Below are 23,415 nucleotides of genomic sequence, written 5' to 3' on the forward strand. Positions count from 1 at the left end.
GGCTGTGACGTTTGGACGTCGGTGTACTTTGTGATGTGAAAGGCCGTGACTTTTAGACGTCGGTGTACTCTGTGATGTGAAAGGCTGTGACTTTTGGACGTCAATGTACTTTGTGATGTGAAGGGCTGTGACTTTTGGATGTTGCTGTAATTAGTGATGTGATGGTGAGTGAATGGGTTCGGAAATGCCGACCTATGGCCGGCACACACCACGCCAGGACAGCGTTGACGATCGATCGCAAAAGCCATCTCCCGTCTGCCCAAGCACCACTTCAAGTGTCTTCTTCAAAGATTCATGAAGCCCCAACGCTCTATCTTCCCTCCGAGACCTTAGCCAAATTCCGCAACCCGCTACGCTCCTTAAAATTCGACAAAAACCTCTTAACCCCCCCTCTCCCCCTTCCCCGCGCGCGAGAGAGGAACGCAGGCAGCAGAAAGGGAGGGACATTCCACTCGTGATGGAAGCTTTTCTCGTACGCTCCGTTCCATTTTATGATGGATCGCGAAGGACTTGACGAGCCATCGCTCAGCCAATGCAGCGCTTTGAAAGAGCCACGTGAACACGCACCCGGCGCGTCGCTGCGCCCCTTCCGAGGGTCACGTGACACTCATACGACGCTGGATTGGGACCAACGGCAACCGCCGGGGTCCGTCCTAACGTGAAAGGGAGGACCCTTCTGGTGAAAGCTCGCGCTCCTCTTTTCCACCTCTGTTCCCGGACGACCTTTAGAAGGAAAAACTCGAAACGGCAGAAAAGAACAGCCTGGGAGACGGACGGCGCTGGGGCATGTATTTTACAGCGTGTCCCCTTCCCTTTAAACGTGTTGGTCCCTGCCCCCGTACGGTACTTTTGAATGTTTAATGTCCGAAAATATGCTCCGCTACAGCGGGAAAATAAAGGAGTAGAAGAGCATGCGCAGGATAGCAGGACAGACACAAGATAAAAGCCAGAGGGGGGCAGGAGGATGCCGCGTTGTAAACGTTGGGGGTGGCTGTCTCTTCAAGGGGATACTTGAGAGAATGGAGAAGCACTTTCTTTGCAGGGGAGGGGGTATTGCGAGCTTCCTGGATCTTTAATGGCTCCGGCGGTGGGCTAGCCATAGACAAAGCCAGATAACCGCCATGTTTTGCGTCGCCGTCGCCGCTGCGAGAAGCGGCTCGAGTTCGTGTAATGACATTCCGGAAAAAAAAAAGGGGCGAAATACCGAAGAAATAAAAAAAAAAAAAGAAAACCAAAACACGCGCGAGAAAAAAACAAGAAAATAAGCTTAGGGTGGACGGGCTTCCGAAAAATTGCTTTCGAATACAAGGTACCTCACGTGGAAAAGAAGGTACTGACTTAAATACGTGCTTCAAATAAAGTAAAGAATAAAGAAACCATTAGCTTTTGCTTGCCGAGGCATTATTTTTTTTCTTTCTCTTTCATCCTTATTTGTAATGGAGCCGCCGGTGCTCAAGTGCTTTGGAGACTGGGGAAGATACGCGAGAAGAAAGAAATAAAATAAACAAGAATAAACAAAGCGCAAAAAAGGCCATTTTTCGCCCGGTTGATGTCGCCAGCAAGTTTGGCTTCACCGTCAAGTTGGCATTTTTTTTTCTTTTTTGTTTTACCACCCCTAAAGTAGCAGGGCACCTAATGTGCACGGCGCTAAACGATTAAAAGAAATGATATAAAAAATGTCTCGTGTGGAGATTATAGCGGAAGTGGTGGGGCACACACCGGTGGTGGGCTACTTTAATAAAGTTGGCCTATGAAAGGTGTCTGAGCGTCGTAAGACCGTTTTACCGGAACACGCGTTACATTTTTTATCTATCCCTTCTGTCTAGGTTGCACACGGCTTGGGTTTATATTTCTATACCACAACAATGGAGGAAGCGACATGTCGTGAAGAGTAGGTGTTGGCGATGTCGTCGTCGCCATTTTGAATTTTTGCGATTCCGCGTCGTGATCCGAGGCTGAACGAAATGCGACCGGGATGACCGAATCAAAGCCTATTCCTACAGTAGCGCAAGCGCAATTTCACGTCACATCTGGTAGAAGCCAGAAGGGCATCGATCGCAGTGATTCAGTTCAAGCGTTTCGACGCGGAGTTTTCGCCGCAAGTGGCGTTCAGCGCACAATACGTCGCTCTATCCACCCCACCTTGACATGAAATGCATCCAAGGCTACAAACCCGTAGTTCTGATGCCCCTGCTGCACAAGCGTCCGCGCAGTTGAGACGACATTAACTTCCGGTATAGGTAATGACGATGTTAATTAGAAGATAAGTGACGCAACATATACAAGGGACCATACAGTTCCAATATGGCATATAGATCCGCTTGGAACGTTTCTGATCTTGCGGACAACGAGATCAGAGTAACGTGACCTCAAAAGCGCTATTTTCTCGGATAAATGCGCGCGCAAGAAGTGCTTTCCCCCATTCCTCAAAGACAGTGTTCAAACTCAAATGCCACGAATAGAACCGATTTTAGGAACGGCGTACCCGCCTATCGGAACAAGCTTTGGCGTAAGTTTCACAATCAATATTATAAATTTTACGTGACAAACGAACGAAGGGCGCCTGTCACGTCCTAGCGAAGGACTGAGGATTACTTTCCACCGCATGTGAATCTTTGTACATACAACCGAAATCTTGGTTACACTGCGCCTACTCCGCAATAAGCCTCCGTCAGATTGCGGGCAGCTCGGTTGGGATTGGAACACGCCAACTCGGGATCTGTCCTCGAGACGACTTGTAAGTTACAAAAATAATTTTGTACCGAATACAATTTTATGCGAACAATGGAACACTTTCGTTCATCAGCTGACGAAGCATGCATTAGAGCTACACATGGCTTGCATTTGACGTCGTCTCAACGCAACGTCATCTCACCGTGACGCCAGTGAACGCCATGTACAGAGGCGGCGAGCCAACGTTATTAGATCAACTTAGTAGTGGATCTCCCATGAAAGAGGGAACGCTGTGCTTCCAAACTATCTGTAACTGTATTTACCATAGCCGGCAGTCTCCCCCCCCCCCCCCCCCTAAGAAACAACAACGTGCTACCGTTTTTGTGCTTCTCGTGGAGGCAGAGGGGGCTTTTGGACGCGGCGTCTACGGGCAGCTCCGTAACAAAGAGATGATCTACGAAGGCGATTCAAAAACTACTCGCACTCTGGCCGCAAAGATTATTTCAATCAAAACCTTTCCAGACCCAAGCCTGTCATAAATTAGTACGGCCTTAACCAACTTGCAAATGAATTGTCCCATCATCCACTGCCAATCGTCTATCTGACAATCGGTTTGCGTGCAGCTCAACGTCCTCGTCAGTCCTGGATCGGACGGACATCTAGATTCTCCTTTGACACTTGCGAGCCCTTCACTGAACATATGAGTCTATTTAGACACCCTTCTTTGCAACAAATTAACACTTGCATAAGGTCTTCGATAAATATCGGCACCAAACATATCCCCAGACCACAAGAATAACGGCTCCCCCACTTGTGCAAATCACAAATGGGGCAGCCAATGTTTCTCGCACCTTAGCCCCAACTTAACCGACTTAACACGCTCAAAATTGCACAATAATGACTGGAAAGATAGCGACCTTGCACAAAAAAGCGCCGATAAGGCAGTGCGGCCAACAAGCTTTAAAAAGCCTCTGACACGCTCCAAGAAAATTTTTTTTTCATGCTAGGCGTTGAATTGGCATGCCAGGACATTACAAAAAAAATGTTTCACTATAGAGGTGCGTAGTTTTTTTTTTATAAAAATAGAAATACGAGGCCGAATTCAAAGTTCCCGCCAGTGCACTGTGACGTAACAGTGTACCGCAAGGTGTCGGGGCGGTCAGAAGGGAGGCATCGCCGGAAGTCACGTGAGTTGTATCCCTCCTCGTGCTTACCGCGTGCGCGTGTAATATTTTTTAAATATTTTTGTTATTCTCCGCACTTCCCCGAGCGATCCTAGCAGACAAGGTTTCTTTTATTTGCTTTTCATCGCTTAATGTTGCTGTAAAGGTAGAAGAAGAGGAGTCAGTGAATTGACGTGATCAACTACAATGCCTAGAAGGTGCTGTGTGAGGGACTGTCCAAGTATTTCAGCAACTGAAGAACAGATCACACTGCATGCATTTCCGAGAGACGGCAGCCATCTTCAGCCTGGAGAGTATACGCTGATTCGACGACCTTGGCGTCCGAAGCTTCAGCAATGCAATTGGACGTGTCGTACGCAGCTTCTTTTGTGCCCAGTATAGCTCTGTATCATCGGACTGACGGCACGCACTCGTACACTGGCTTGTACTCGCAACGCTGTCATCATTGGCCTCCATCACGTCTGTAATCACGTCGATCCACTGACTCTTTGTCCTCAACTTTTACAGCACGCAAACTAACCAACGGTGCAGCGATAAAGAGCTAGTGGAACTGAAACTTGGTTTTCTACAATCGCTCGTACAAAGAGCAGAAAAAAAAGTCGGTCGCGGAGAGCACGAGGAGTGAAGCTCACGTGACTTCCTGCGAACCCACTTTTAATGACGTAGGTCGATGCGTCCCTTCTCACCGCCCCGACACCTTGCGGTACACTGTTACGTCACAGTGCACTGGCGTGAACTTTGAATTGGGCCTCGTATTTTTATTTTTTATAAAAGAAAAACTACGCAACTCTATAGTGAAACATTTTTTTTGTAATGCCATTTCAACGCCTAGCATGAAAAAAAAAACATTTTTTTTTGGCGTGTCAGAGGTTTTTTAAGATAGCAGGAGAGCGGATAATTCTCCCCTTCGTAACAATGCGAGCAAAGTGCGACGTACCGCTGACGAAGAGCGAGCCTGACGGCGTCCGAGCCAGGCAAGTCAGTTCGTAGTCCTGGTCAGCGTCCTGGGCCATGCCTTGTGCGCCTCCCGTGCAGCTCCCGGCCCGGCCACCGCCCCCTGTCCGGCCCATGGACAGGTTGCGGGGCGGGATCACGGGAACACCTGGACACCAGGGCAAAAAGATTGTTGGTACGTATAGAACTACTTGTGCCACCAACGGCCCGAACTCATTGTTAGGTATTACTAGGGCTACCAGGAAGTTGCTGCCCGCATGTGTTAACTGTCGCGCTATACTTCGTTTCAGCTGAAGTCAAGACGCAGCCGACGCTACGAGCCAAGGGGACGAATTAAGCAGCGTCAAAAGCGCAAGTCACTGGATTATTTATTTCCATGATTAGTTTAGCGATGAGCACAGAAACATGACGAACATCATGATGGTGCGCTCTTGACATTGTCTGATTGGTCCCATCAGGCGTCCGCTGCGTCTGGACTTAAGAGGGGGCGCACCTGAGAGCCCCATAGAGAATACATGAGGTTTTTCACCAAATTAAAAAAATTCTCACATAATAACGGCTGCGGGGATCTTCTTGAAAATTTCGGCTTTAAAGACATTGAGTCATTATCGAGACACTAAGCGCAACAAATGTTTCATCAAAAATTTAATTATATTCTTTAAAAAATCATGAAAATGATCAAAATCGGCTAATTCGGCACTCTTGCGTTCGGAGCGAATTTACAAAATTATCTAAATTCAAACATAAGAAATATTGCGCTTAATGTCTTCTAAATTTATTACGGAATCGAATAATATTCAAAATATTCATGCAAGTCGATTTGTTCCGTAACTACAGCAAATATAAAGAACCAAGGTGTCGGTGCTTGTTTTCGTCGTTTTTAAGGTACCTCTCTCTCCCGTGCGGTGGCGCTCGCTGTCCACGAAATGCGAAATCGTCCGTTCGGAGATCGGCCGGATCGGCACTGCGCGAGGTGTTCTTCCGCGGCCGTATTCCGCGCCCGTATCCTGTTTCATTCTGCACGCCGAGGCGTCAGTGTGCGTGTCTTGCTTTCCTGGTTCTCGCTGGGTAGGTCTCCGTGTTTTCGCAAGTGGCAAATTCACCTTGGAACTATTGGTCGAAGACAACCGTCCTGTGGCAAGCGGACCGCGAGGTGTTCCACAACCTCGCGGTCCGTCAACGCGTTGTGCTTGTTTCTACCTTTTTTTTTTTTTTTAAAAAACGGGCTTTTTTTTTTTTGACGCAAAGTTTTATTTTATCGTTATCCTTCACACAAACGTCCTTCGGCCTTGGGGTCGCGGAAATCGGGGATGAAGCGTGCACAGAGTAGATCGTTGTTTTCCTCCTTTTTATTTTTCACGGACGTCCTGTGACCTCCGTACGGTTCGTGGTCACCGCAATCTAACGCGGGGAAAAACGGGTCGCCTGCTCTGTAGTCAGGGTATTCCTAGGAGAGGGTTATAACTCGCTGTTCTTCTGTAAATTCACATATCACCCAAAAAGGTGACATGGGTAATGATTACGGTATGGTATTTCTGGTGTTTATTTTTGAGCGAAAATCGGTGCATGTTTTTCGGTGCTTATTTTTTAATCACCAGTGTATTATGGGTTGAACGTCTTGTGATGACGCTAAAAAGCGTTGATAACCAAAGAAAAATGCGATTGGACAAGAACATTTCAAATTTCCAATTCTATTCACATATCCATTACGCTCTTCTCGTGGGAGCATCTATCCTGACGAAAAATGCCTAAGTCATTGAGCTGTGAACGCATACTCAGTGTACAATCTTTCGGCCTAGAGAGGTATTGCGCACGCTCGAACGCGCTTCACAGCCCAGTAGACGAAGTTGGTGGCACCCAGAAGGCGACTTTTTGAATGGTCTGTAGTAAGCAAAAGAAACAAATAACAATCAACGCATATCAGCTCTTCAAGCGAAGAGGCGCGTTTCTAAGGTCAATGGTTCCGGACGGCACTAATGTTGGCGTTGTCGTAAGATGACGTCAGTTCATACGAGCTGACGTCATCTTACGTGATCACGTGACACAAACACGTCATCTTACATGATCTCGTTACACGAAATGACGTCATCTTACGTGATCACGCTGCACGAAATGACGCCATCTTACGTGACCACGTAACAAGTCATCTTGTAAGTCAACCTCTCCCCACAGCAGCGCGCTCCGCGCTTTCCGGGCCCGTGCAGTGCTGTAGTCGAAAGCAAGCTCCCTATGGCAAGCGAAAGCTTCTGAAGTCTCACATTGAGAATACTCGCAAGCGACCGTTTGTGGAAGCTTCGCACGTTGAGGTTTTTGTTGAGATCGAGCCATCGTGTTCCATTAACTATAGTTGAAGTTATCGTTCAATAAAGCTCTAAAAAATGTGAATGTAGTTGGTGTAGACATCAAGATCTAATCAAAAATGTGGTTTGACGTCGTTTAATTAACGTGTATATTCAAGTGTAGAAAAAAATGAGTTATTTGTGCATAGATGTTTAAAAAAGGGTTTATTATTCGACATAGGACTTTAGGAGAAGGATGTGTTCAGATTTTTTTTTCATGAGTGCAAATGACGCAATAAATAGTGACGATTTCATCGTCCCAGTGGTGAGCAGGTGATTTCTTGCTCGAAACAATGATGCCGTTTCATAAACCAAGTTCTGTGACATATGCTTTTCCAATGTCTGGTCACTATTTTGTAAACCTTTCAGTCCGAACGAGTATACTTCTGTTTGTTTTTGTTAGCTTAGGAGGGGGTCACAGAGCCTATCTTTTTGTCTTCCTCTAGGACAGACGTACAGAGTTATACCGCAACACGCATCTGTGGAGCACACAGAGCTATCGCTCTCCTGTTGGCGGTACAGTAGCAGACGACACAACGCAGCTCCGTAGTCTATTGAGGGCACGGCTAGCCGCGGCCCGTAGCGCGACCGTTCAGACAAGGGAAATGGTTTTGAAGAACCGAGAAATGGTATCTTGTGTACAATAATCACATGTCGTTGGTATATTAGTATTCTACTTGCTAAGCCAAATAAATATTTGCAGCTTGTGAGAATATGTTTGCGTGACGATTTACCGTTCAAACTCCTGACGGATGTTAGCGAATCCTTCATGTTCGTGGCTCGCAGTTATCGGTACCCCCTCGGAGTGACTTCACCATATATATTTTTTTCTTGCTTGCAGGACATCATAAAAATCACAAACACGCGAGAGAAAAAAAATCTTATGAGTACGTGTGATTTTGAGCTTCGCAGCTCTAAAGATGCCCGGTAAATGTCGTCCAGCTTGGGAAGAAACTAATCCTTTTTGTTGGAAGTTTGACTAACGTGTACTGGCAGCTCGTTTCCGGTCTGTTTTGTCTATACTCCGTTTCACCGTAATTTGGCAACCCTCAGTCAGAGCTGCTGTGAGGGAATCACAGTCGCGGAGCAAAGCACGTGACAGCTACTTTTAGGAGCAGTACTATGGCGCCTGCAGCGCATCTCCCACTGGGTTCCCGGACATTTCATCGAACGCCGTTTCGTCGAACGCCGTTTCATCGAAAAAATGGACGTTTCATCGAACGCCGTTTCATCGAACGCCGTTTCATCGAATCGCTGACGGCCGTTTCATCGAATGTATTTTATATAAAAAGTGTGAAAGATGCTCTTTTATGCACGGATCGAGTGCATTTTCGTGTAATTCACCCATTTCATCGTCAGGTTTTTTTAATTTCCAAACTTGTAGCTGTTACAATTTATTTTGATGCAAGTAACACGTGAGGATGTTTGTACCGATTTTTATGTTTGTTTCGCATATTGTGCTTATCTGTTCACCTCCTCTGTATTACCCGATGGGCCTGAGGGTATTTTAACTAATAAATAAAAAGTCGCACTCCCGGTAAGAGCGCACTCCCAACTCATGGAGGCCAGAAGGCGACTTAGGTTTTGCTCAGGCGCAACAACTTTAGCCATGTGAGCCTCCTAGCCTCTCATGTCTTTCTATTGATACTTTTTTACTGCCCGAAGCTTGCAGCACCTAAAGCTGAGGTGCTATTTATAAAACTACAACAAAACATTTTTTTTTGGGGGGGAGGGGGGGTTTAAGACTTAACGGAGTCAAAAGTAAGTATGTCACTTCAAATTTTAATTGAAAACTTTCGGGGGTTCAAGTGTTCGTGCGACAACCATTCACCGTTTCAAATGATAAGCAATTGCTCTCAAAAAGTCCCCCGCAGCCATGCTCTGTCAGTTCTCATAAAAAAGGCGGACCCTTTCATTTCTTGCCGTTATGGCCTTCTTCTGGCGAGGAGGCTCTCGGGAACTCAGCATCGCCTTCACATTGTCTTCCATCAGTTAATGTTCTGCGGCGATGCAAGTCAAAAACTTCCAGAACCCGAAATGGGCACCTCCGACCAGCTTCAAGAAGTGGGAATGCCACCCTGGCGTTCGATAAGACGGCGTTCGATAAAACGGCGTTCGATGTAACGGCTTCGATGAAACGGTGTTCGATGAAACGGCGTTCGATGAAACGGCGTTCGATGAAACGGCTTCGATGAAACGGCTTCGATGAAACGGCGTTCGACGAAACGGCGTTCGATGAAATGTCCGGTCCCACTCCGACTGGTGTGTTTAGCGTCTTATGCTGGCCATACATCAAAAGTGGTCCCGAAGTGCAACAAATGACGTCACAGAAGACGGATCGTGTCACGCTGTTGCATCTCGCGATCCTGGCAATTCATCGTAGAAATGCTGGCGAAAACCACGAGGGAAGACGAGTGTCGCTGTCGTCATGGCGTCCCAACGGAAAGCAATTATACAATTTCGACGTTTTTGTAATTCGGTAATTTAAATTACTGTATACAATTTTTAAGAAAATAAAGACATCATAACCAAATAGGAACTTCCGTGCTAAAACATGCAGTGCGAAGTGAAGACAACTACTATCTTTTTTTTTTTTTTTTGATGTCCACAAAAAAAGGCTATGCAGCATCGATCCTACCGTTTTTTTGTTGTTTTTTTTCGCACATTATGTGATGTCCTCTAACACGAAAGTACCGACGTAAAAGCGCTGTAGAGACGATATAAAAACAAAAATTTAAGTGAATCGAGCTTTGTAGTGGAACGGAAAAAAATAAATAATTAACGACTTTTTACGGTAAACACTTCACCTCTAAGTAGAACTTAAAAAAAGTGACGGTTACGCGCTTTCATGCCCATTTCAACAAAGTTGGGAGAACGATGTATTGCATCTTGTGAATAGACATGTGGAGCAGCATGTTTATGTTAGAGGCATTGTGTGTAATCGCTGCGCAGTAGCTGCCAAAAGAAGATATTATTTGGGCACAGTCTCAACCGTTTCCGTCTGTGTATGCTACGAATACAGCAACTCTTTTCGTAGAAGAAGTGATGAGGAAATGGCGTGCCCTTGATGATACGATTGTGATTATGAAATAAAATTTTTAATCAGCCAATAATTGCGACCTGTCCGGTCGCCTGGAACCCCGACAACAACTATCGTTCTCTGGAAAGTTCATTCTAATATTTACACGTTTTGTGGAGTTCACCGAGCAAATAAGAATGTTCCAACAATGAGCTAAACCTAAACGAGTTCCCGAATCCAACACGGCGCTTTTGAATTTTAGCGCCGTAGATAGTTCTGCGAACAGTGTATACTTCTGTGCAAATATTCGTCTAACAGTTTTGCAACGTTGGAAAGCATCGGTATGATTTAGAATCACTGCGGAGTTGATACTCGGGAAGATAAGACGGGCACTTGGGAGAAACGGACCGTGGCATTTGAGACAGGGGCACAACCGGGGGACAAACGTGCTACAATCGCATACCCTTTCAAGGTCATCGCTTGGGCGACCGCGCGCGCGCCCAAGAAACCTTTCTGTTTTCTTTTTAGGGGGGTGGGGGGGGAGGGAGAAGTGATGTAGGCGCTGATTGTCTTCCTCCTTTGTGGCCTTTGACAGACGCACAACGAGACTGGCAGTACAAGCGCATGATTCATTTCTTTCGATGGAGGCGTTCTGTCTGTGTATGCGAACATCATTTTTTTCCCTTTTTAGTAGTTAGTTGTTCTTGCCTTGACTCGGGTCCCAGTAGGTGCGTTTTCGTTGTATGCCACTATTTTTTTTTTTTTAGTTTATGGTAGTTTTTGCGCTGATGGGGTATCAAGGTAGACAAAAAGAAAAAAAAATGAAATAGCGCCTCGACAAAAAAAAAAAAAAAAAAGTTGTTGCAATCAGGAACGTTTTTAAAGCGATTTTAGGAGCCTGCAGTGTTACCACAGGTGCAGGATTGAGAGCGTAACCCAGGCACTTGAAGAGAAGGGGAAGCTCTCGTCTTATTGGAACTCTCTTTTATGGGTTTCCACGTCGCGATTGGCCTTCAAAATCAACTGTCATTTATTTCTCGCTCGTGGCTTCCAAGTACTGGAAGCCACGACTCGAGCCACAATAGTTTTGCGAAATCAAGGTTTCGCTGAAATGGATAACTCTCACGTACAGTTCGACGCGCAATACTTTTGCCGTATTGACTCGCGAGAGATGCCCCCAACACGGCTGAGTATGGCGGTGCTCCAGACCTAACATCTAAATTTTGTTGCCTTACCTGTTACTTTTTCGCGCTTATTTTGAGCCATATCAAAATGAAAGCGCATGATGAAATAAAAATGACACTCTTTTTCCGCTCGATGGAAATTTCACGCCAGCTCGCTGTCTTTGCTGTACCTTGAGCGTTTCCCAGCGATGCGGAGAGTTAAAAAAAAAGCAAAAACCAAAAAAAAAAAAAAAACACGTATGATGGCATCCTTTGCACACTCATTACTTCTATAACACTGAGCCACCTCGTATCCTTTTGTTTTTATTTCATGGTACTAATTTCTTTCTGCGCATTACGGCTGTTACGACGCTAAGTCTGTCTGCCCTTCGAATTTGAACTTAGGCTCAGATCAGGGACGAACCAGTTTAAATCAGGAAAATATAATTAACACTGTAGCAAAGTAAATCTATCATATCGATCGGAAATACGATTTTGCACATTCCATCTGAACACATATTGTGCACAGCGAATGCAATAGCGAGTCAGCGTGCAAAACGCCGCCACACTGAGCAACCATAACATCTCAGCGATTTTTGCATAGCACAGAGCACGAAAAAGAGAAAACAGTTATTCATTCACATAAACGAAGCAAATTTATTTAAAGCCCGGACACTCTGTACGTCCGATCTAGCTAAGGTTATCAATAGACTCGATCATGTCATTTGTCGAAACAGATAAAAGACGTTGGCAAAAATGATTAGACTGAATAAGTGAATCTAACGCACGTATTTTACCAACCGACGGTCGCGCGCCTTCAATACCCTTTCCAATTGTCATTGCGCACCTTGGACACACTTTGGGGAGCAATGCATATTTACATCGCCGCCCGAGGTCTCTATTGAACGTGTAGTGCTGACCCAAATAAAATGCTAACCTGACTCTCAATCGCTCACCGCAAAGGACGATTTCGAACAGGCGGTACTGTAGGTCACTTGAGATAAAAAAAAAAGAAGAAAAACAAGCTATAGAAACGAGCGTCGTAAAAAAGGGGACCGGCATTTTTATTCCTACCTCCGAACAGAAACGAGCGCCACCCACTGCATCACACAGCGCAGAGGCCGGACTCGGCCACCGCGCGTACATACCAAGCGCGCGCGAGGGAGGGAGAAACTTCCTCCGCCGGGAGAACACGGCACATTTCGGGATCTATTTCACGCAGCGGATAACGCGGGCCTTTTCACACCTCGATACTGGCGCCATCTAGAAGTTGCGCGTTCAACCACGTTTCGATCCGCGCGCCATCTGGTGGCTGAAACGGACGAATAAATAGAGGTACCGCGCCCTCTTAAGTACATAACATCCAATTTACTTTTGTACGTGAAGTACTTTTTAGATGTACTTTACCGAACACTGATTATCTATTAGAAATGGCCACATATAATGGAGTCAAAACTTTTCAAAGCGAGCGTAGAACGAACGTCGTCGTCAAAGCCATGATGTTGAGAGTTCGGGCATTAATTGGTAAGAATAGGGCGAAAATGAAAGCACGTCATTGGCCGAAATCGGTTCCATGGCCTTGGACACGTTGATTGACAGCATTTGTGACCAAACAACAGTCACGAATATTCCCCTAGCGGAGGCAATGAGCTTAACCTATATCCTTCAATCACAATTTCTAGGTAAGGATATGTTCGAGTATTTCATTCCAGCATGCTAGAGTTGAAGTTTGAGACTCTTCACAATCGTCGCGGCGACGTTCAGAATGCACCTCATCTTTCTTTTGGTTGCAGACACAGCCGCGGCCAGTGGACGGGGAAGATTGTAGACACGGCTTCGTGGCAGTTTGGACCCCAACCCCGAACGCGCACCCCACATTCGCAGTTACGCCTCGTGTTTCAGGAAACTTTTCTCGTCCATGTCACCTTTTCTGGCTCATTTCACGGCACTCAGCATCCTGAAACTTCCTATTTCCATCAATCTCTTACCATTGGTTCATTCATGCGCTTTCAGCATCATCCGGACTAACAAATACCTGTGCCACAATACGCACCTCCTTCAAGGTTAACTCCGGTTCTTTTTACTTCGCAGAATCATCACGGGGCACCGCTTTTGCCGCTCTGCCCTGGTTTACCGTCAGCTCCTCTCAGTGACCAAACTCTCTCTATGTACAGCCCTGCTCATCATAAGAGATCACAAGAACTCATTCTTAAGCAAATGCAAGTGTGCAGACCAGCCTTAAAGAGCCACTAAAGTGGATTTCGAGACTGTCGTTTAATGCTGCGAAACCAACACATGCGCACTATGGGCATGTTCAAAACCCAAAATTGTCATCGTGCGCAACAATTCTTTGTTCACCATTAAAAGAGCAACCAAATGTCCCGACATGCCCCTCTTACGAGACATCTTGGAAAAGGGGCGCGCCGCAATGCCCGTTTGCGTTTAAAAAAAAAAAGGAGGCCACGCCTGTCGGACCATTCTGTTTTATTGACTGTTTACTCATTTTTCTGGGCACAAAAAGAGCCCCCGCGGTTTTTCATAACATTCTCGCGCTCGTGCTCGTGCAGCTTTTTCTTTTTTTTACGGCAGTATATAAGTTTCCGAGGTTCTTTGCAGTGTTCCAACACTTGTGCTTCTTCAGTTCTTTCGGGATAGTAAATAAGCCCCTGATGTTCTTCACAGTGTTCCAACGCTCGTGATCATTCAGTTTACCAGTCTGCCCTGCAAGACGTGCCCTTTCAAACCTTCTGATCTGTTCCCCTTGCCCAGTCGCTCTGCTGTACCCTGTTTTGGACTTTATAAACTTTCATTGCACTGAGACATGCTGCCCTATACTCCATTCACCCCTAAGCTGAGACAGCCATATATGGAGAAAGTTTGGCCATTCGTTGGGAAGTATAGGAGACAAATGAGGAGGTGCCATTGGCCGAAAACGGGCTGGGCGTGTTCCGGGGCATCTTCACAAATTCGCATGTGGCCAATCAGAAGCCGGAAATAATACCCTGGCAGTGGTTGCTAGAAACAAACTTAATAAATGCGTAGGAGTAACTCTCGGTGACTGAAAATGTGGTGCATGTGATGTTTCAATCACGGTCATCCAAAGTTATGGTGGAAAAGTGAGACCGACGGAACGATCGACATAATCCGTGCAGCGTGGGCCGGGAATCTGCCGTCTGAGCGGTCACACTCTGCCCGAGCAAAACAGAGTTGAGCAGCACATTTGTTTCTTGCATCTTTCTGCATGATCATGATCGTAACATCCTGTGCACCCTATTTTCAAATATGAAGGGTCACTACACTTTACACTTACGTGCTTATTAAAACCATATACCAACATATTTCTATGATTAAAACAGCTTCTCGCTACTACCGCTAGGTATTCTTTTAGGCTTCGGGTTGGCCAAGAGAGAATGTCAAGCCCCCTCCAGCTTCTGGTGCACACCCCAGGCTCTGCCCGCTCCTCCCATTAACCAAACACTCTCTATACACGGCTCTGAGCTGAGACTGGAGTGGGAACTACTTGCCCGCCGACCCAATCAGCCGCCTCCCTTTCATCACCTGACCCAGTCCTCGGTGTGTGGGTATGAGCGAGAGTGTCATCACGTGGTGAAAGCCGGATGTATGACTGGTCCATCGAGGATGTAGCTTTCACCGCAGTCTCAGCTTAGGGATGAACGGAACATAGCGCGCAAGATGGCCACCCAGCTCCGGCCTCCCAAGAAGTTGGTGTTTACAAGATGGCCACTGTCTTCATTGGCCTCCTCGCTCGAAACCCTATGCCGAAGAACCACCGTGCACCAGCATGCGACACGAAGCTTCATCGACGACTGCCCATACGCGAAGGAGCTAGCATCTCCTCCGTTCAAGACGGGTGCTTTTGGTGAATAGCAGTGCTGTGAAATTGTTTCTCTTTCCGTTGTTCTTCTAAGAAAACGTTTTTATCATAAATGCCTGCGACCTCAACAGCAGCCGTTAAGCCGACATTTTCCTCTGACTGCAACTATCTCAAATATGACAAACTTTCCTCAGATATAAAGTTTTTCCAATATCATTTCTCATTGACTACTTGAGTGTATTGGAAGATAAGTGCCGTGTTCTGGGTATTTTTAATTTTGTAGTCTCCCTATAGCTACTCGCAAAAAAAATATTAAGAATGGGAGAGCAGTAGTTTTTCGTTCTCCTTTAATGGGGAACGGAAGCAAAATTTTAGGGCCTATTCGTTTGTGTAGACATGGTCTGCTTCATGACAGCAGCTCACAAACAGCAGTCTTTCGTCTGTAAATGCAAGAAAAGCAATTTTAAAACAAATAAAACAAATTCCTAATGCCACCTGGTAGTTGAGGCCTGAACTTTGTTGGAATGTCTCACGTCACGGACCCATCAGGAGCTATGCCGCAGTGTGGCGGGTCCGATGGAGGCGTGCGGGAGCGAGCGGCGCTTGGCGCATTTCCCAGGTCTAGTACAGCGTACTTCGGGCATTTCCACTTGGCAGTATTGTAACGCGCTGACGATGAAGCTGGCACCACCTAGAGAGGACGATTGTAATTACACCTTGGCCTCGTATGGGCCCGCGACGTTGCGAGCGTGACGTCACGGGCAAATATCCCGAGATGTGTCGTGCCAACTCGACGGCTTATTTTGAAGCGCTCGCCAGAATCTGTCAGTTGGAACAAAAAATATAGCCATCTGCTGAAAACACAAGCATGTGATTATCATTTACGGATATCATGGATATTTCACTCATTCCGAAGTGTTCCAGGGATATTCCAAGTTTTGATTCTGTGCCCCCTTAATGTCTTTCTTGGGGTTTTGTTTAAAAAAAATATAAGGAAAGGAGAATATAATCGTGGTTGGTGTGTTGGCGCGTGAGTTGTCATAGGTGCAGTACGTACGTACTTGAGGAGAGTTGGTGAAAAAGCATTTTTTTTAGCGCATCTAGCGGTTACTACTACACCTCCTAGGTGGCGCAAGCTGCTGCCTGATTCAATAAGCTAAGTGTTGTGCAGTCCTGTAGCTATTGATTACAAACAGCTGGCATACGGTCCAGCCGTCCAGGCTCTGCGGTCCACTGGGCTCCCTACGTGCCTCTCAGATTGAAAACAATCGTAATAATTGACCTTTTTAAAAGATTGCTGGGCGCATGCGCCAACTCTGAGAGAGGAAAGAGAAATGCGCCATTTTTGGTGGCTCCCTCGCCCGCTCAGACAGTGCTGGTTATGCTTGACTCCTCCGCTATTCTCACGGCTTGGCTTCATAGTCGTCATGCCTCACCATCGCGCAGCAGAAAGTTCTTGTAGCTTTTGGCGGGTGGTCCACGAAAGCACCCAATTTCAAACACCCCGCCCTTTTTTCCCTGCTTTCAAAAGCCTATGACGAGAGGCCCCCGTGTCAGGTGGCTGGATCATCAATGTGACAGCGATACATTCTGCTTTTAACTCAAATACAGAAACGTGAACACGTTGATATACCTGAAATTGGGGTAGGAAAAGGAAAAGGCAAAAGGACACAGAAAAAGAACAGGCAACGTCTCTTGAGACGTTGCCAGTTTTTCCTCTGCGTTTTCCTTTTCCTACCTCAGTCTCAGGTTTAATAATTAAAAATGAGAATGTTGGTGAATAGATACAAATACATGAAAGGATAAAACATCAAGGACGGGGACGGATACAGGACTTCTTGATAGAAGTACTCTTTCCGTCCCGGTCCTCGATGTTCCATCAAGCTTTCATGTATTCATATATCAAGTTTTCCATCATGTTAAACTTACACCAGCTCGCCTGCACTTTGACCATTTTTTGTTAATAGTAAACGCGCAAACGAGGTTGTGCGACGTAATCATGCCGTACCCGGTACTCAATTAAAAAATAACATAAAGCTTTCCGTTTTTCAGGCGTGCGCTATACACATTCACGTCTTGCCAAGTTAAGAAAAATGACAAAACATTTAAAGCGAGCGAAACGAATTTAAGCCTTACGGAAACTGTTAACCTTGATAAAACTTCTTGGCAACAAACCGTGAACCTTCAACCCATCTGTTTGCTGGGCCCACTTTTTCGAAGGCTCGTAAAAGTGCCGAATTCAAAGACGGATTGTTTCTAACATACCGTTCCTTACTTTTTGACGGTGCAGGCAATCCTTCGCGATATCAAGACGTCTCGGATTTCGCACCGCCAGAGTTCATTTACACATGCCCGAATACGGCAATGTCCCGTGCCCTCGCGCGGTACACAGGACGGAGAAGTGACGGATGCGATAAGTTTGAATAACTTAAGCGATCAAGGAGAGTAAAATCAGCTGTTTGTAGTGGCCGGGAATCATAAACTGAGCTCACAAGCTCCGCACAAGGTAAATGGTTGGGTCAGTATCCAAGCTGGTCACCATTACTTTCCTTACATAACACTCTGCGACTTTGCTTTGAAAGCAGACCTTTTTTTTTAGTTGCTTGCTAGGCGCGACACCGAAGTGTCTATGAAGTGACACCGAGTCGATGGTAAGAATCGATGCGGCGGTCTATCCGTCTTTAAAGGTATAAAAACGAACAAGGTCCTTTGTATCCTAGACATTGACTTTTGTTAATCCTCCAGGTCCTTCTCAGCCATTTCGAAGAAAATATGCACGCGAAGCGACGACAGAAAGACACGTTTAAATTGGTGAAGGAGCGAACGCCAGCAGAGAACACACGCAAACACATGAACCGCAAACAACAAGCATACGTTGTCTTCAATAAAGTCAGCATGCCCAATACTCGCATTACGATTTCTTTTTGGGCGTTCTCCGCCGGCAATAAAAATACAGTCAACCGCGGCGATTGATTGATTGATTGGAGTCTTATGGCGCGAGAGCAACTAGGCCAAAATGCGCCAGGTGCATACACTATTGCAGGAAAAGGGTTAAGGAGAAGACAGAGCTATAGTAGCTGGTAATACAATAAAAGTATGAACATGAATCGTGTAAAAGATATGGATATGAATTTCAGGTAAGTATAAAAGTTATAATCAATAAGGAACTATCTGAAAATAAAAAACATGGTGAAAAAGGAGGGGTTATAACAGGTGTAGATAGCCTGTTATTTTAACAAATTCCAAAACTTTACTGAAAGGTACAAGAGGTTCATTTCCTAGCAAAAATTTGGGGTGAAATGGAAGATGGGATTTAAAAATCGTGGAAAAACATACTTGTCGTTTTTGATCCAAGCACCTACAGTGCCACAGAATATGTAAAACAGTCAACGTTTTGCCACAATACTCGCAGCGCGGGGTATCATCATTACAAAGTAAATATAGATGCGTTAAACGAGTGTGACCAATACGCAAGCGGCACATCAAGACCTCGTAGAACCGGTTCCTCTGGTGGGAACTCTCCCATAATCCTAAACAAGGTTTGATATTGTGTAGTTTATTGTCCGTTTCTTGATTCCATTCCAACTCCCAAAGTTCATAAATTGATTTTTTAATAACTGGTTTAAAATCCTCATAAGGTAGGCCGACCGATGCTTTTAGGCCACCATTAACAGAGGCAGCCAATCTATTTGCTGCCTCATTACCTGGAATACCTACATGGCTTGGCACCCAGCATAGTTTTATATCAAGGCCAAGTAGGAGAGCGCGATTCATTTGGACACGCGCTTGTTGAACGAGGCGATTCTTCGTAACGGTAAGAGAACATAAAGCCAGTAGAGCACTCTGGGAATCTACGAACAGAATAGCCTTCCTCACACGGTCTTCGAAGATGTGTTCAAGCGCCATGAGCACAGCATAAAGCTCAGCAGTGAAAATACTTGCAACACAGTCAATACGTCTCGCTCTACTAAAGTGTTCCGAATATACTGCGGAACCTACGAAAGACGAGCTTTTCGCCCCGTCAGTAAAAAATTGCACATAGTCTTGATATTTCTCTTGTAATGCAAGAAATTCCTTGAGGAGAACCTGATGGTTAACTGACTGTCATGCATGTGGCATGCACGAGGCAGCGGATTCAGCGCGCGCCGTCGCCGACGGGTTATCGGGCTTTGTGATTGTTATATTTTTGTTACCCGTGGTGTGCGCTGATTGGTGCGACGAGAAAAAGACGAAGTGACGACGGAAGGACCGAGGCTGGAGACGGTGCGCGAGGAGAAAAGGAACGCGGTGGGCTGGAGCTGGTGCAAGCACGACTTCGAACCGGAATAAAACGCTTTCCCCCCAAAAGGCTGGCTCCCTGCCTTCCCGGGTCCCACGGCGCCCAAACCACAAGCCGTGACTCTGACCTTTTGTTATATTTTGTAAACGACCAGTCACATGACAATCTTACTGCCCAAGGGGCAACAGTTTGTGTTTCCTTAACCAAGTTACTTTCAGGAAGAGCCAGCTGCAGGGAGAAAGAAATGCTCTGAAGCCGGAAGCTTAATGGGCGTATTATGCTAGGTATGTTTTCAAAAAGCCGCAAAAACATGGAGGTGTGAACCGAATTGTTTGATGGATGCATAGGATCAGATTTCACTTTGTACCCATAACACAAGCTAAGATATTGTCTGCACTTCTCTAGTGACATTTGATGTGTATCTACATACAGGCTCAAAACAGGCGATGTCCGAAATGCTCCTGTGGCAAGTCGAAGGCCAAGGTGATGGACCGGATCCAGCATTTTCAAGACAGATTGCCGTGCTGATCCGTACACAGTTGCTCCATAGTCTAGACGGGAACGGACCAGTGAGTTGTACAATCGGATGAGACATCGCCTGTCAGACCCCCAGGATGTGTGTGAAAGTACTTTGAGAATGTTAGACGACCGCAAGCATTTCTGCTTCAGCTCCTTGATGTGAGCCAGAAAGGTAAGTTTCTTGTCGAAAATAACACCTAAAAATTTGTGCTCGTATTTTACAGGTATTGCAGCGCTATAGAGCTGCAAACAAGGATCAAGCACCAGACCACGACATAGTGAAAAGGGCACACACACAGTTTTTTCAGATGAAAACTTAAAACCATCTTCATCGGCCCAATTGCTCATTTTGTTTATTGAGAGTTGAAGCTGGCGCTCGCAACTTGAGAGATTGCAGGATGAAAAGGAAATTAGCACATCATCTACATATAATGAATATGAAACTGATGGAGGTATCACTGCAGCAAGGCTGTTTATCTTCACCACAAACAAAGTGACGCTCAATACAGCCCCTTGAGGGACGCCATTTTCCTGAGGAAAAACGTCTGAAAGTGTGGAACCAAACCTAACCTGAAACGTTTGGTTAGTCAAAAACTCCCTTATGCAGCGCAACATGCGGCCACGGACACCATCTGTGTATAAGTCCTTTAGAATCGCGAAACGCCAGGTAGTATCATAAGCTTTCTCTAGGTCAAAAAATACCGAAACGCAGTGCTGTCGATGAACAAAAGCTTCACGTATGAAAGTTTCCAGGCGAACAAGATGATCCAATGTTGATCGCCCCATTCTAAACCCACACTGATTGGGATCTAAAATTCCCTCAGTCTCTAAAAAGTGTACTAATCGTCTATTTATTAGTTCTTCATAAGTTTTCCCAAGGCAACTGGTCATTGCAATGGGACGATAACTTGCTGGTAGAGTAGTCTTTACCGGGTTTTAGGAGAGGAATTATATGTGCCCGCTTCCAGCACTGAGGAAAGGCAGAAGCCATCCACAAATGATTGAAAAAGGTTAACAAATGGCCTAGAGATTCAGGAGACAAGTGCCGCAACATTTCATAGTGGATTTTGTCAGGACCAGGTGCCGACTGCTTTTTTGACCCAAGGGCCACCTCGAGTTCGCACATTGTGAAAGGCTGGTTGTATACAAGAGTGTCTGATCCTGACATAGCAATTGGCTGCTTTTCTGCTACAGCTTTGAACTTCTTAAATTTTGCAGAATAATTAGATGAGCTAGACGCTTCACAAAAATGTTCCGCAAGAACATTTGCCTGGCCTTTCATGGTTGGCGAAGCCGAGGGAAAAAGAGGCGATCTAAAAGGGAGGTAGTTACCCCGAATTTTCCTCATTCGGTCCCACACCTCTTTAGTAGTGACAAAACTGTTCACCTTGGAAACATATTTCATCCATGAGCTTTTCTTAGCTCGTTTCCTTGTCCAACGAGCCTTTGCTTTACATTTTTTAAACTCGATCTTGTTCCAGACCGTTGGGTAGCGGCAGAAAGTGCCCCAGGCCCTGTTCTGACGTTTAAGCGTAACAGAACAGTCTTTGGTCCACCAAGGCTTGCAGCGCTTAGGAAGATTTTCAGATGTTTGTGGAATAGAGGCAGAAGCAGCATTTATGGTACGGTCAGTAACGTACAAGGTGGCATTTTCCGGAGACATAGCTAAAAGTTCGGCTGGGTCAAGCACTGCTTCCAATGCAAAAAGAGCCCAGTCAGCTTTGTCTAATTTCCACCAGGGGATACGTGTTGAAAGTGATGGAGGTGCTACAGTACTTTCTAAAAAGACAGGAAAATGGTCACTCCCAAAAGGGTTATCTAGAACCTTCCAAGAAAAACAGGGAAGTAAAGTTGGGGATGAAAGAGACAAATCGATGGAAGTGAAAGTATTATGTGCTGCACTAAAAAATGTAGGATCATGTCCATTTAAAAGGCAAAGGCCGGATGACAATAAAAATCTTTCAATGACACCACCACGGGAGTCTTGGCGAGCACTACCCCACATGGGGTGGTGGGCGTTAAAATCCCCCAAGATTAAAAAAGGTTGCGGAAGCTGCGCTACAAGTCTATGCAGGTCATGTAAATGCAGTGGAATATTTGGTGGCAAGTGAAACAAGCGTAATAAGGCGGTCAAGAAGAATACGAACTGCCACTGCTTCTGGAGAGGTTGTGAGAGGAACAGAAGCACAGGCAATACCACTCTGCACAACCACAGCTAGTCCACCAGAGGAGTTGCTATGGGATGCACGGTCCTTTCTAAAAACCTGATGACGACGTAGAACATTTGTTTGTGTGTCCTTGAAATGAGTCTCCTGTAGGCATATAGCGACAGGTCGAAGCTCATCAAGAAAAAAATTTATGTCATCAATATTAGGGAAAAGACCACGGCAATTCCACTGCATAATACTATAGTTTTTTGCCATTTAAGCGGAAAAAAAAACATAGATATATATATATATAAAAGTGACCTAAAAGGGAGATGCGTTAAGGTTTAAAATCTATTTTTACACGTGGGCTACTCTGCTTTTTAGGAGGATCTTTCTGTTTCCAAGTGGGGTCACTGGCAACAGAAAGCGACGACTCCGATCCCGAGAGGGGAGCGTCCTCCTCGGCCCTGGGCCCACTTACGTCTATGGGCTCGTCTGTTGCTGCCGGCAGCTGACCCTTGGAGGTCGTCTGCTTCGGCGACTCCCCGGGCTTCCTCTGGGGAGCAGAGGTGCGAGGGGGTAGGTTCATCAACATCAAGTGCACAAAAATACTTAAGCTGTTCTCTTTCCAGTATGGCGAGGTTTACATGAATAAAAAGTTGTTAAACTGTAGAAGTCATTGCTTTTCCAGGCCAACAAGTCTTCTCTAGCTCTTAGGCACACTATAGCGCACCGTGCATTCACGAGGGCGCCCATCAAACCATTCTGCCAATCCTTGGCCGCCAGGCAGCTGCGTAGCTGCCTCGCCTCAGACACGATCACGGGGTCGTGTCGCCGCGGGGTCGATCGGGATCTCGAGTTCGGCTCCCGACGCGCCGCTTTCTCTCCTAGCCACTGGAGGGCTCTGCAGGCACCCCCGTGGCGGGTGAGGAGAAACCTCCTCGCCCATCGATGGATATATACTCGGTGGGGCAGGGGGCGAGAGGCCTCCGAGAACTGCGGACGAGACCGAGTCGCAGGCAGGCAGGTGGCGACCGGATCTACGATATCGTGGGACGCGAGGCCTAAGGGCTTTCTTTGTGTTTAGCGTTGGGCTTAACGTGCATTTATAAATATTTGTGTAATGTCGTGTGTATTTGTAGTTTAGATTAAGTGTTTTGTAGCGTTGTGTTTTATTGTACGAATAAACGGGGAGCGGAATCCCGCTCCCGTGAAAGAACCAGGCTGGACTCGGTTTGTTGACGGACCACGTGGCAAATGGCGAATCGGCGGCAATACGCGATTTCCTACAATACTTAACTGC

At 46.0% G+C, this 23,415-nt stretch overlaps 1 protein-coding gene across 1 annotated transcript in view; it reads right to left on the minus strand.

The window, feature by feature from the left end:
• LOC120848855 (teneurin-m-like) overlaps positions 1–4,956 on the minus strand; it is a 65,865-nt gene extending 60,909 nt beyond the window's left edge. The window contains 1 exon segment of the mRNA XM_042289912.1: positions 4,795–4,956. Coding sequence (XP_042145846.1) covers positions 4,795–4,927 — 133 coding nt within the window. The 5' untranslated portion in view covers positions 4,928–4,956.
• Positions 4,957–23,415: the final 18,459 nt, after the last annotated feature.

The sequence above is a fragment of the Ixodes scapularis genome, unplaced genomic scaffold (assembly GCF_016920785.2).
Source record: "Ixodes scapularis isolate PalLabHiFi unplaced genomic scaffold, ASM1692078v2 PGA_scaffold13__105_contigs__length_92229423, whole genome shotgun sequence".
In the NCBI taxonomy this organism is placed as follows: domain Eukaryota; kingdom Metazoa; phylum Arthropoda; class Arachnida; order Ixodida; family Ixodidae; genus Ixodes; species Ixodes scapularis.